At 46.1% G+C, this 12,718-nt stretch overlaps 1 protein-coding gene across 4 annotated transcripts in view; it reads right to left on the bottom strand.

The window, feature by feature from the left end:
* ZNF652 (zinc finger protein 652) overlaps positions 1 to 12,718 on the bottom strand; it is a 497,165-nt gene that overhangs the window by 121,374 nt on the left and 363,073 nt on the right. For all 4 annotated transcript variants that reach the window (XM_069634390.1, XM_069634391.1, XM_069634392.1 and 1 more), the window contains one exon: positions 9,548 to 9,695. In XM_069634390.1, coding sequence (XP_069490491.1) covers positions 9,548 to 9,695 — 148 coding nt within the window. The remainder of the gene's footprint in view (positions 1 to 9,547; positions 9,696 to 12,718) is intronic.

Genomic DNA, 12,718 nt, shown 5'->3' with positions numbered 1-12,718 from the left:
CGAAGGCACAGCTAACGTAACATAAAACAATTTATCAACTGCCGCTCCAAGTTTGTGGTATATGTCATTATTTGTGTTTGTGGCATGAAATACATAGGCAGCACAATAAGATCTGCACACCAGGATAAGGGAGCAACTGAAACTATTAAGCTCCCAGGACACGAAGTAACCCCTTGCCACCCACTGGCAGAAACAACACCAAATGGACAACAAAAGAAACATGCAATTTGCAGAACTGGAACTGATCATGTCCGACATCAGAGATGGGGACAGGGAACTTCACCTCTGACAAAATGAAGCAAGACTAATCTGCAGACACAGATTAGTGACCACTGGACTAAATAAGAAACATGAATTCAATATTTTCCTGTGAATTCTGTCTTACATCTTCATTTGAATGACTCCTTATATTCAACTTGTTGATACCTCCCATCCTCCTTGCATTTGTACACCCTTCCTACATACATATATGCTCTTGGTGTCTCATTGGACCGACACCTTGGTCATACATCTGCACCCGACATCTTGGACCTAACTCAGCCCTCAGGAGTATAACCTAGTGCACTCCCTACTGAGAGCGCACATATCGGGGCCACCAGCATCCCACACTGCTATCCCAAGCAAGTGCCATTTCCATCTTGCTACTAATGTTACACCAGCTCACTCTGTGAGCGTGTCAATTGACCTGATCGGGTCGACTGGCACCCATCCAGACATCCCTGTTTTCTTATTTTACATGTTGCTCAATAGACATCCGCAAGTATGTATGAACACACCACTCACCCACATGGAGGGACCTCACCGACCCCTGGGCATCTGGGCAACCTGACCCTCGTCCCATAATTACACAATTCGAAACACCTCTGTGGCTCTACACGTCATCACGTAAGATTTACGTGCACCTCAAATAACCACAACCAACATGGCAGCCAACACTGTAACCAGTGCGTCCGCCTGGCAGACTGATTGAGTCCCACCAGGATCATCGGGTAAGCTTGCTACTTCCCTCACTCCAGTTGTTTCAGCCTTAACTACCACTCCCTATCACTTAAATAGACCTCATCTAACGCCACTTATGAACACTGCTGCGCTCTAAGTTTTAGCCAGCACAGATGACCATCACTGGCACAGGTCACGACCGCCGGAACCACATCGGGACAACTCACAACAAGCATGTTGACCAACAGCTTTTCTGGGACCAGCTGCATCCTGCCAGACCCCCACTAGTACTACACCACCACCCACGAGCACAGCCAACCACACCAATCTGCAGCGCCCCCCCACAACATGGGTGCCGAACATTTCCTCCTCCTTCTTATGCTCCTCACACTCTCGGGCCAATCCTGCTGTGCAGATTTCGTGGATTAACCACTGGTGAACTACTCAACCCACAGCCTTAGCCAGTCCTCTGGACCACCTAGGACCGTGACCTGCAGCCAATGACCAATTGTCCAGACATTTCCCACTGACCATTGGTAAGCTCACCCCTCCATGTTTACTATGAGAACGCCTGTGTGCCTCCAATCAGGGGGCTCAACCCAACACAGAACCAAATTCTCTCACATTCTCTCCCTTGTCCCTCCCTTCTCCGCCTCAATACTAATGCCTCATGTAAATGTATAATTTCAATTGAATAGTTGTGATTATTGTCATGAAATCTCATCAATTGTCATTTTTCCACCCATGATGGTCCAAATGAAATAAAATGAATTGCACTCCACCTGCCAACCATGATCACATTGTGTTGAGCCTATCCATTGAATCTAAACTCACTATTGGGTGATTCACTTAGTGTACATTTTTTTAACTTGTACTGTTCAGCCTTGAAAATGGCCCTTTAGGGTCAAAACACGTGTCCAACACAGACAAAGACTTCTTACTCTTATTGTAGAGAACATGCTCTCATTCTAATCACAGTACCTAGCACGAGTGTGCCATAATGCTGCTATGTAATATGCCAGCAAACTCCAGGATTTTATCTTTTTTTTTTTACACCCAATAGTGATTCTGTACATCAGGGAATTAGTTAAAAGTGCACACTTAAGTTGAAATATATGGGGTGGGGAAGATACCACTGGGAGTTGGGGCTATTACCAGTGTGGTTGGGAGTGGGTTGAGGGAAGCAACTCAATTCTATAAGAACTGTAAAGTCAGTAGTCAACATCAAAACATAAGCAATACCGTTTCAACAAAAGCAAGGACAGCAAATACCAAGACCAACAGGGCAAATGGCACCAGTAGTGACAACTCCATGAACAATAACAAGATGACAGTCCAATGGGTTAAAATAATTGCAATAACCTGGAACACTTGCGTGCATCGCATGGGCTGACAGTTCGATTTAGAAAGACCAGTTGGAGCGGTCTCCTAGTGGTTTTTCTAAATTGGTTATTTTTAATTCAATTTAAAATCTATGTATTCACTTCGTACCCACCTAGTGTGTATAGATTGGTACCAAAGTGTTATTGGTTTGCTGTTGTATTATGTATCACCATGCAATGATGAAGCATTCAAACTAATAGGTTGTTAGATCTTGCTTCATTCTGATTCGCACATTTAATGCAGCTCAATTTATCAACTTCAAAATCATAAACAGTTGAGTCTGCTATACGGTAGGATTCAAACTAATTTGCACACTATTCACCTGACTAAAATGGAGAACGTTTCCCCAAGACGCCACTAATAGCAAACATGGAGGTTAAAGAAGAACAAGTTACTTCTTACCTTGTAACGTTCTTTCGACGGGATGTTCCTCCGACGTATTCCTTATCTTTGATAATAGGTTTCCAGCTTGCTGGCCTCGGAAATTTTTTCTGTAGAGGGCGCTGCGCGTCGACGTCCGCCGAGTCGATGTCCCTCGACGGCCATCGTATCGGCGCCGACGTCACCATGCCCATAAATAGCCACGCGCGGCGTCCGTTGCTCAGTTCCATTTTGTAGCATAAGAAAAGTCATGCCTGAAATGGTTATTGACCTTGAAGGAGCGTAAGCTGCAACAACAAGGGAAGTAGAACTGCAGGGATGGACGGGAGGGTCGATAAGGAATACGTCGGAGGAACATCCCGTCGAAAGAACGTTACAAGGTAAGAAGTAACTTGTTCTTCGAAGGGATTGTGTCCTCCGACGTATTCCTTATCTTTGATAGACTCCCATAGCAGTGGCATGTAATTGGAGGTGGGAGTAAATGTTATGTATCCCTTTAGGAATGGACCGAATGTAATACGGCCTTGCCAAATCTGGTCTCTTGACTAGTGGAGGAATCCAGGTTGTAAAATTTTGTGAATGTATGTGCGGACGACCATGTGGCAGCCGCACATATGTCTCTGACCGGTACCCCCCTTTGGAGGGCCAAAGAGGCTGCGATACCCCCGGTTGAATGAGCCCTAAAATTTTGGGGTGGCTCTTTCTCTGCCAGTTTGTAGCATTCTAGAATGGCCAAAAAAATCCACCTGGAAATGGTTTGTTTTGTTATGGGTAGTCCCAACTTGTGACCCGAGTACCCTACAAATAGTTGGTCTGCTTGCCTGATCCTAGCCATTCTGCTGATGTAAAAGCTTAGAGCTCGCCTTGGGTCCAGCCTATGTAGCCTTTCTTCCTCTTTCCCCGGATGGGGAGGAGGGTAGAACGAAGGTAAGGTAATTTTCTGAGCAATATGAAATTCAGAAACCACCTTTAGGAGGAAATTAGGCTTCACCTGTAGGACAACTGTGTCCTTGTGGAAAATTGTATGTGGGGGTTTACAGGAGAGAGCTTGTAGCTCGCTCACCCTCCTAGCAGATGTTAGTGCTACCAATAGGACAGTTTTAAGCGTGAGAAATCTCAGCGAACAAGAGTGAAGTGGTTCGAATGGAGTGCCCATTAGAAAGTTTAAGACTAAATTTAAGTCCCATAAGGGAACTTGGAATGGTTTTGGAGGATAAACATTAGTTAATTTTTTGAGAAATTGTATCACTAGAGGTAGTTTGAAATACGATGGTTCCTCCGCAGTGTGCTTGAAGACTGAAAAGCGCTGCAAGATAGCCTTTTACAGTGACAACTTGATGGCCTAAGTTTGCCAAGTAGAGTAGAAACGATAACACTGTTGGTGTACCACATGAAAAAGGGTCGATATTCCCTTCTCTACACCAGCTGCAAAATTTGTTCCAACGGCAGCGGTATAAAGACTTTGTTGTTGGCCTTCTGGCCGAAAGCAACACCTCCATTACGTCATCAGGGAGATCCCAATCCTTGTACCTCACCCTTTCAGAAGCCAAGCGTGAAGGGTGAGGGTTCTGGTGTCTGGATGGAGAACCTGAACTCCCTTTTGCGAGAGAAGATTCTCTTTGAGTGGAAGACGGATTGGAGGGCAGATGGACATATCTAGAAGGTCCGGGTACCACGTTCTCCTGGCCCAGTCCGGGCAATTAGAATCATGGTTTTCTGGAATCTTCTCAACCTCCTGATCATTTGAGGAATAACGGACCGGGGGAAACACGTAAAGGAGTGGAAACTCCCAGTTCATTACAAACGCGTCTCCTAGAGCTCCTCTCGGGGGAAATTCCCTTGAACAGAACAGAACAGATCGCACTTCCTGTTGGTGCTTGTGGCGAACAGATCCACCCGAGGGGTTCCCCAAAGGGCAAAGATCTCTTGAAGGACTTCCTGAGCTAGCTCCCACTCGTGGGAGACTGTGCTCTGCCTGCTCAGAGCGTCCGCTGTCAAGTTCTTCTCTCCGGCTAGGTGGACTGCCGATAAAGAGATTCCTTCCCGAATTGCCCAAAAACAGAGCTGCATTGCCTCTCTGCACAGTGGCAGTGACCCTACGCCGCCTCTTTTGTTGAGGTAGTGCATGGCCACCGTGTTGTCCGTCATTATCAGGACATTTCTCCCCTGTACTGATGGCAGGAAAGCTTTCAGCGCTAGTCTGATCGCTCTCAGCTCCAATAGGTTGATGTGTAGTCTGGATTCCGATGGAGAACAACGACCGGTGATGGTCAAGTCGTTGGCATGGGCTCCCCACCCCGTGAGTGAGGCGTCTGACTACTGTTATCTCCGGCCATGGTTGCCAAAACAATTCTCCTTTCAAGATGTTCGATGGATAGGCCCACCATTGAAGGTTGCGGGCTACTTTGTCCGGAATCCGGAGGAGATCTGTTATTCTCCCTGAGAATTGCGACCACCGAGTTCTCAGTGCCCACTGAAGAGATCTCATTCTGAGGTGAGCCTCTGGCAAAAGGAAGATGCAGGATGCCATGAGGCCTAGCAACCTCAAAAAGTCGAAGGCTGGGAGACGTTGGGCATTTTGAAACTTGTTGACCATCTGCATATTATCTTGAGCCCTCACCTCTGGTGGCGAGGCTTTTCCCAGGGAAGTGTCCAGGACCGCTTCAATGAACTGGAGTCTCTGTGATGGTATCATCTGTGACTTCTTTAAATTGAGGGAGAAGCCCAGTTTGTGAAGGAAGTGGCAGACATAATCTAGCTGGGTCTGAGCATGTTCCGAAGATACAGCTCTGATCAGCCAATCGTCCAGGTAGGGGTAGACGTGAATCCCTTCCCTCCTTAGACTCGCAGCCACTACCGACATTAGCTTGGTGAAGACCCTCGGAGCAGAGGTCATGGCAGAACTCGAAATTGATAATGAGAATCGCCAATTGCGAAGCTCAGGTATTTCCTGTGTTTGGGACGGATTGGCACATGGAAATAAGCATCCTGAAGGTCCAGAGATACCAGCCAGTCCTGGAGCTGGAGGGCCTGAAGGATCTGTGAGAGAGTTACCATCTTGAACTTGTCCTTCCTGAGGAACTTGTTCAATTCTCGTAAGTCCAGGAGGGGTCTCAGTCCTCCGTCCTGCTTTGTTATGAGAAAGTAGGGGGGAGTACCAGCCCTTGTTCCTGTCCGTTACAGGTACCGGTTCTATGGCACCTTTCTTTAGCAGGTCTATAATTTCCTGCAAGAGGAGCGGATCTGGAACTTTTAGAGAGCTGTTCCCGGTGGATGACTCTGAGGGATGTGTAGAAAGGGTAGGCAATAACCCTGGGCAACTGTCTCCAATACCCAAGCATCTGACGTCATAGCCTGCCATTCCGTCAGATGGTGAGTTAACCTGCCCCCTACAGGTGTCTTGTGTGGAAAGACCTCAGAGTCGTTTGGGGGTGGCTGATGCAGATGCCGAGGGTAAAGAGGCACCTGCTGCTGCTGCGGCCTTAGTACCTTTGACCCGTCCACCTCGGGTGGATCTCCTTTGGCCTCTTTGAGCCGGCTGTCCTCTGCCTTTTCCGAATGCGGAATAATAGCAAAAGGACTTTCCTCTCCCAGAGGTTCCTGAGGGGCGAAAAGGAGTTTGGCGGATAGCAGCTCCTAAAGATTTTGCCGCCGCTTTAGATGTCTGCAACTTTTCCAGACTGTCATCAGCCTTTTTTCTGAATAATGAAGAGCCGTCAAAGGGCATATTCAAAAGAGCAAAGCCAGACTTTCCCAACCACCCATGCCTGCGGATTGTTGTACTTGCCGCCATGGCCCTGCTGATACTGTCAGCGGAATCAATGCCAGTTTGAAGTGACTCGCACATGGCATCTTTGCCATCTTTAATAATGTTAAGGAAGGCTTCCTTTTCCTCTCCTTCGGGTATGCAGTCAGCCGCTGATTAAGCACACTCCCACAGTGTGTGACTGAACCTGGCGAGCGTACAGGTGGCGTTGATGGACTTCAACGCCATACTACAAGCAGGGAAGACTTTCTTTGCCATAGAATCTTACCTCTTGTCATCTCTATCCTGTGGGACAGTAGGGTAAGCGGTCCTGCTGCTTGATGAAGTTGCCGCTTGGACCAACAGGCTCTCTGGAGTCGGGTGTTTCGATAAGTATTCAGGGTCAGCAGCAGCTACCCTATACTTGGCTGATAATATTTTATTGACAGCAGGGATAACTTCAGGAGTTTCCCAGTTAGATGCAATCTTTCTTTGCAAGGCTGTATGGAAGGGGACCACAGGATCCTCCTGTGGACCTTTGTCTAATATGTCTGTCAGGTCATCCTGTTGAAAAACAGGCGAAGGCGCAGACCAACCCATGAATTCAATAATTCTTGCCATCAGGGTTCTATATGGTGTTTCGGCATGTTCCCCTGGGTCTGGCTTAACAAAATCCACTTCTGGGGAAGTGTCCAGCCCACTTGCCTCATGTAATGACTCCTGTAGGTCTTTAAACCTTCTTTCCTCAGAGGTGAAATCCTCTGAAACAGGTAGTGTGGTCCTCTGCAACCCGAAGGTTTCCTGGTCAGAATCTTCCCCTTCTTCATAAATTGAAGATAATCCAGGGTACTCTGACCTCTGAAATGGTATAAACCCCATTTCTAAGGCAGAAGGAGCCAAATTCGTCGTTATTGGGCGAGAAAACATCGAGGTCGTTGACGCCGATGTGACCGGCTTCGAAGGCGCCGAAAACGGCGTCGAGAAAACCGGAAGAGGCCTCTAAGAACTCGAGAGGATCAGGATCCTACTCGCGGACATCGACGACGGTCTCAGCGTCGTGTCAGAGGCTCTTGGAATCACCGTTGGCTGTGGAGTAGCCGTGGTCTTCTCTTTCATCAGCGTCGATGTCAGCGTTGACGATGGCGTCGAGTCGATCGACCGATGCGTCGAAAAACCCTTCGATAACGGCGTCGATGGCGCCGATCCATGCGCCGAAGGGATCTTCACGACGATGATGCCTTCTTACCCGATGGCCCGTGGGCTCTCGGGTGGAATGTTTCGCCGGGTGCTGCGATTCGCGGCGTTTCGATTTTTTGGGTTTTCACCCGGGGTATCACCCTCAGCTGTCTTTGAGGGGGTCGAGGCCGCTTTCTCGAAGACGCTTAACATTTTCTTCCTGAATTCCTCCCACTCAGCCTGAGAGCTGTGTTTTTTGGGGCAGGATACCCTTTCTGGGGAAACAGAAGATGGCGAGGAAGGGGATCTTCGACGTCTCTTCTTTGAGTGTCTAGATCTCGACGAATGGTGGGAGCTACTTAGAGATCTAGAATGGGAATGTTTTTGACGGCGAGGAGACGAATGCCTCGACCGACGAAACTTTGAGGTTTTCACTGACTTACCTCTCTCGAGCTTCCCCTTGCGCTCCTTCAAGGCTTTCGCCGTCATGGACATGCTGTCCTCACACTCCGAACAATGGTGCCCGGCTCCCAAGCACCACAAGCAGATCCTGTGTGGATCCGTTATCGACATTTTTTACCGCAGTCTCAACATTTTTGAAGCCGGATCGCGGCGTTGTCGGTTCTGATGAAGATGCCATCGAGAACGAGTTGGTATATTTCGAGTAGATGTAGATTAGATTATCTGACTGAACTGAGCAACGATGTTCTGAGGCCCCACGAAGCACGGAAAAACGGAACTGAGCAACAGACGCTGCGCGTGGCTACTTATGGGCATGGTGACGTCGGCGCCGATACAGTGGCCGTCGAGGGACATCGACTCGGTGGACGTCAATGCGCAGCGCCCTCTACAGAAAAAATTTCCGAGGCCAGCAAGCTGGAAACGTATTATCAAAGATAAGGAATACGCGGAGGACAGAATCCCTTCGAATAACATTTATGGTTCAGAGGTTTCACAAACCGATCTGACTAAAGGTGGAATTCATTTACTAGCTGTTGCAAATCAAAAACGGTCACTCGTGACTGATCTATTGCCCAGAGATACTGATGGGAAGTTTACTACCACTTGCAGTGGCCGACTAATTATGTACAAATTCTATCTGAAAGCCTGCCATAGAGACAGAGGAACATGTGCCACTCGGTTTCCAGATATACAATGGTACTCGTTTTTTAGCATAACAAGAGACTGCTATTGTGCTCCGAAAGAAGAGTTCCTGAAAATGTATCCCATTCATGATAATCATAACGAAGTCAAAAATACAGTGCTCCTTGAAGAGACATGGTGCTTACATATGCCACAATTCCGTTAGTCAGTTAACCTGACAGTTAAATATGGTGACCTGGCACTCTAGAGTTTGCTGCTGGAGGTAAACACATGCTGAAGATACATGCTGCTCCCCTCAAGTCAAATGACAGATCGCTGAACCAGCTTCTGTGCATCAAAACGTGGAAGCACGCATCCACTAAATCTAGTGAGGCAAGAAAGATTCCCACATCTGCATTTCTATGTTATTTACAGTTAACATACATGTGCTGAATGAATCACATGGCTCAGCTTAACTACAACAACCTTTTTCTGGAGTGCTTGGCATCATTTTCAATTCTAAAAACATGCCTGGCCTTTAACATAAGCAAAACCAAAAGGGATTGACCGTGAAAAGGAATATGCAGAGTTTAGACAGAAAAACACTTTGATAGAGAGACTTCTAAGGCACACATGAGCACATGTTAATCATGCCAAATGCTGTATTGAACACATCTTCTAAGTCATGCAGAAGGTTGTCTGGATGTACAAATAATAAGCATACAAAAAAAGACAACCATCATTTACCGGGTGGTCAAGGGAACATTTTTGAAGCCTCAATACCTCACAACATCATTTGCTCCCTTTAACAGTCTACAGGAATCGTCAGGAAGAACTCACCAACCATGTGTTTCCGCACATGTGCCATGGTGTAAAACTTCTTTTCGCAAATTTCGCAGGCAAACTTCTTTTCTGCATATCCATGGACAATCTTGATGTGCTCGTGGAGAGACCACAGCTTCTTGAAAGATTTATTACAGGAAGCACACTAAGGAAACAAGAGAAAGGCCCAGAGAAGAAACATTCAAAAGCGCCCCAAAAAAATATTTAAGATTAACTCAAAGCTTCTTCAGATTTCCACAGTGGAACTATTCACATGCAATTATTCGATAACTGTACAATTATTGTAAAATAAAAAGGGTGTTAGAAGGAGACATTAACCAAGTTTACAGAAGCAAAGCATATACTCATGGGTGCTCAATCGTGATTAAGAAATTACAAAGATGTTGTTTATTCAACAGAACGGACATAAGATACATCATATACCGTTTATATTTCATCATATACGGGAAACAGAGCAAAATCGCTAAATTCTCACCATGTAGTAGAGCCCCAGTCTGCAACAGGATTATATCTGTCCTTTGCAACCGGCAATATAGCACCAGGGCTGTTACTAATACAAGTACAGTATTTAAAGATGTCAGCAGCCACGAGGTTGCTCTCTAAATGTTACACCTAAGAACAAAATGGCAAGTTAGGCTGGAACGCGTGACAACTACACTAACACAAATAGAGGAACCCTGGTTACAAACTTGTTATCTGGGATAAACGAAATCCATATACTGATCTGTCTTTTTGATTCGCACATTTTAGAGAAATCACAGTTCAGCCAAAAATCTGGTTTCAGAGCACATCTACTTAAAAAGTGTATAAAAAAGCTCAATTAGCTCCTTTCTTGAAGACTCCACCACCTAATTAATTATTGGTTGCAAACAGTGGTCGAAGTGTACAAAAAGAAGTAGTTTAACTATGTTCCCTGCTGGCCTGCACCCACTCTCCACAAACCCCATCACCACACCGCCTCCCACACAAAATACAAACCGCCAAACACATGCACCTGCTGTTTAAGGGAATGTGCAAGGTAGTGCACTGAAAGTGCAAGTCTCAAGTTCTTCCTTCACTTATTTTAAAACACCATTCCTGAACAGTTTATTTTTTAAATAAAATTATAGGAGCAGTAAAACTTAATTAAAAAAAATAGTGGAGCACCGCTCCTGCTCACTTCGACCACTTGTTGCAAATCCCTGCTTTTGAGATTAACAGATTCCTAGTTCAACTCCTTCCACTCTCCGGCCTGCCAGCAATAACCTGGATGCACTTACTTTTTTTGGAGAGCTGCAAAGTGATTTGGTATTGCAATTTAGTGCTTTATAAATCAACTCATTTACATACCTGTAATTGTCTTTCTGATGCTTCTATTTGCATGTGTTGCATTGGCCGATATCTAGCGGTTGGTGCAGAGTATTGCAGGACTTGTTTTTGAATTTCGAAAAGGGACGTCAACAGGGCATATCTAATACTATCCCTAGTATGATGTGCAATGTACCCATGGTCCTTCACACGTCAAGGTCCTCAGATTGTTTTGTTTCCAACATGAGGTAGTATGAAGTGCATATGAGAGTACCGGAAGATAAAACAAGATGTTAGTTGTCTATATACCTCCGACTCCCAACAAGGGGAGGAAGGGTGGGCTATTTTAAATCTTATCAGATACAAAGACTATTACAAGTATGTAATATTTGTCTTCTGAGGCTTGTGTGTTTGCTTAGAATCACATGCTTTGTATAGAAGGGAGAGAGAAAGAAAGAGGGAGAAAGAGAGACAGAAAGAAGAGAAAGAGAAAGAGAAGGAGAGAGAGAGAGAAGGAGAGAGAAAGAGAAGGAGAAAGAGAAGGAACGAGAAAGAGAAGGAGAAAGAGAAGGAACGAGAAAGAGAAGGAGAGAGAAGGAACGAGAAAGAGAAGGAGAGAGAAGGAACGAGAAAGAGAAGGAGAGAGAAGGAACGAGAAAGAGAAGGAGAGAGAAGGAACGAGAAAGAGAAGGAGAGAGAAGGAACGAGAAAGAGAAGGAGAGAGAAGGAACGAGAAAGAGAAGGAGGAGAGAAGGAACGAGAAAGAGAAGGAGGAGAGAAGGAACGAGAAAGAGGAGAGAAGGAACGAGAAAGAGAAGGAGGAGAGAAGGAACGAGAAAGAGGAGAGAAGGAACAGAGAAGGAACAGAGAAGGAACAGAGAAGGAACAGAGAAGGAACAGAGAAGGAACAGAGAAGGAACAGAGAAGGAACAGAGAAGGAGGAGAGAAGGAGGAGAGAAGGAGGAGAGAAGGAGGAGAGAAGGAGGAGAGAAGGGGGAGAGAAGGGGGAAAGAAAGAAAGGGGAAAGAAAGGGGAAAGAAAGAAAGAAAGAAAGAAAGAAAGAAAGAAAGAAAGAAAGAAAGAAAGAAAGAAAGAAAGAAAGAAAGAAAGAAAGAAAGAAAGAAAGAAAGAAAGAAAGAAAGAAAGAAAGAAAGAAAGAAAAAGAAAGAGAAAGAAAGAAAGAAAGAAAGAGACTCTCTTTGTGGCAGAAGTATTGGAGGGAAGATCGACGTGTCTAGAAGGTTCAGGTACATCATCCTCCTGGCAATTAGGATTATGGATTTCCCGATCTTTCTCAGCCTCCTGATGACCTAAGGAATGACGGGGATCGGAGGAAATCCGCACAGGCGTGGAAACTCCCAGTTCCACTACGAACACGTCTCCTAGAGCTCCTCTTAGGGGAAATTCCCTTGAGCAGTACTGTTCGCACTTCCGGTTGACACCGGTCATGAACAGATCCACTTGAGCGGTTCCCCAAAGGGTGAAGATCTCTTGAAGGACTTCCTAAGCAAGTGCCCACTCGTGGAAGACGGCTCTGCCTGCTCAGAGCTTCCGCCATCATGTTCTCCTCTCTGGCTAGGTTAACGGCCGATTGGGAGATTCCTTCTTGAACTGCCCAGAACCAGAACTGCATTGCCTCTCTGCATATTGGTAGTGACTCTACACATCTCTTGTTGAGGTAGTACATGGCCACCATGCTGTCCATCATTATCAGGACATTCTCCCCCTGCACAGAGGGCAGAAAGACTTCAGCGCTAGTCTGATTGCCCTCAGCTTCAACAGGTCGATACGTAGTTTGGACTCCGATGGAAACCATAGACCGCTGATTAAGGGACTTTACTGCCGCTTTAGAGGTCTGTAATTTGTCCAGGCTCTCGTCAG

The sequence above is a fragment of the Ambystoma mexicanum genome, chromosome 13 (genome assembly GCF_040938575.1).
Source record: "Ambystoma mexicanum isolate Mex_15411 chromosome 13, UKY_AmexF1_1, whole genome shotgun sequence".
Classification (NCBI taxonomy): domain Eukaryota; kingdom Metazoa; phylum Chordata; class Amphibia; order Caudata; family Ambystomatidae; genus Ambystoma; species Ambystoma mexicanum.
This window is presented reverse-complemented; position numbering and strand designations above follow the sequence as displayed.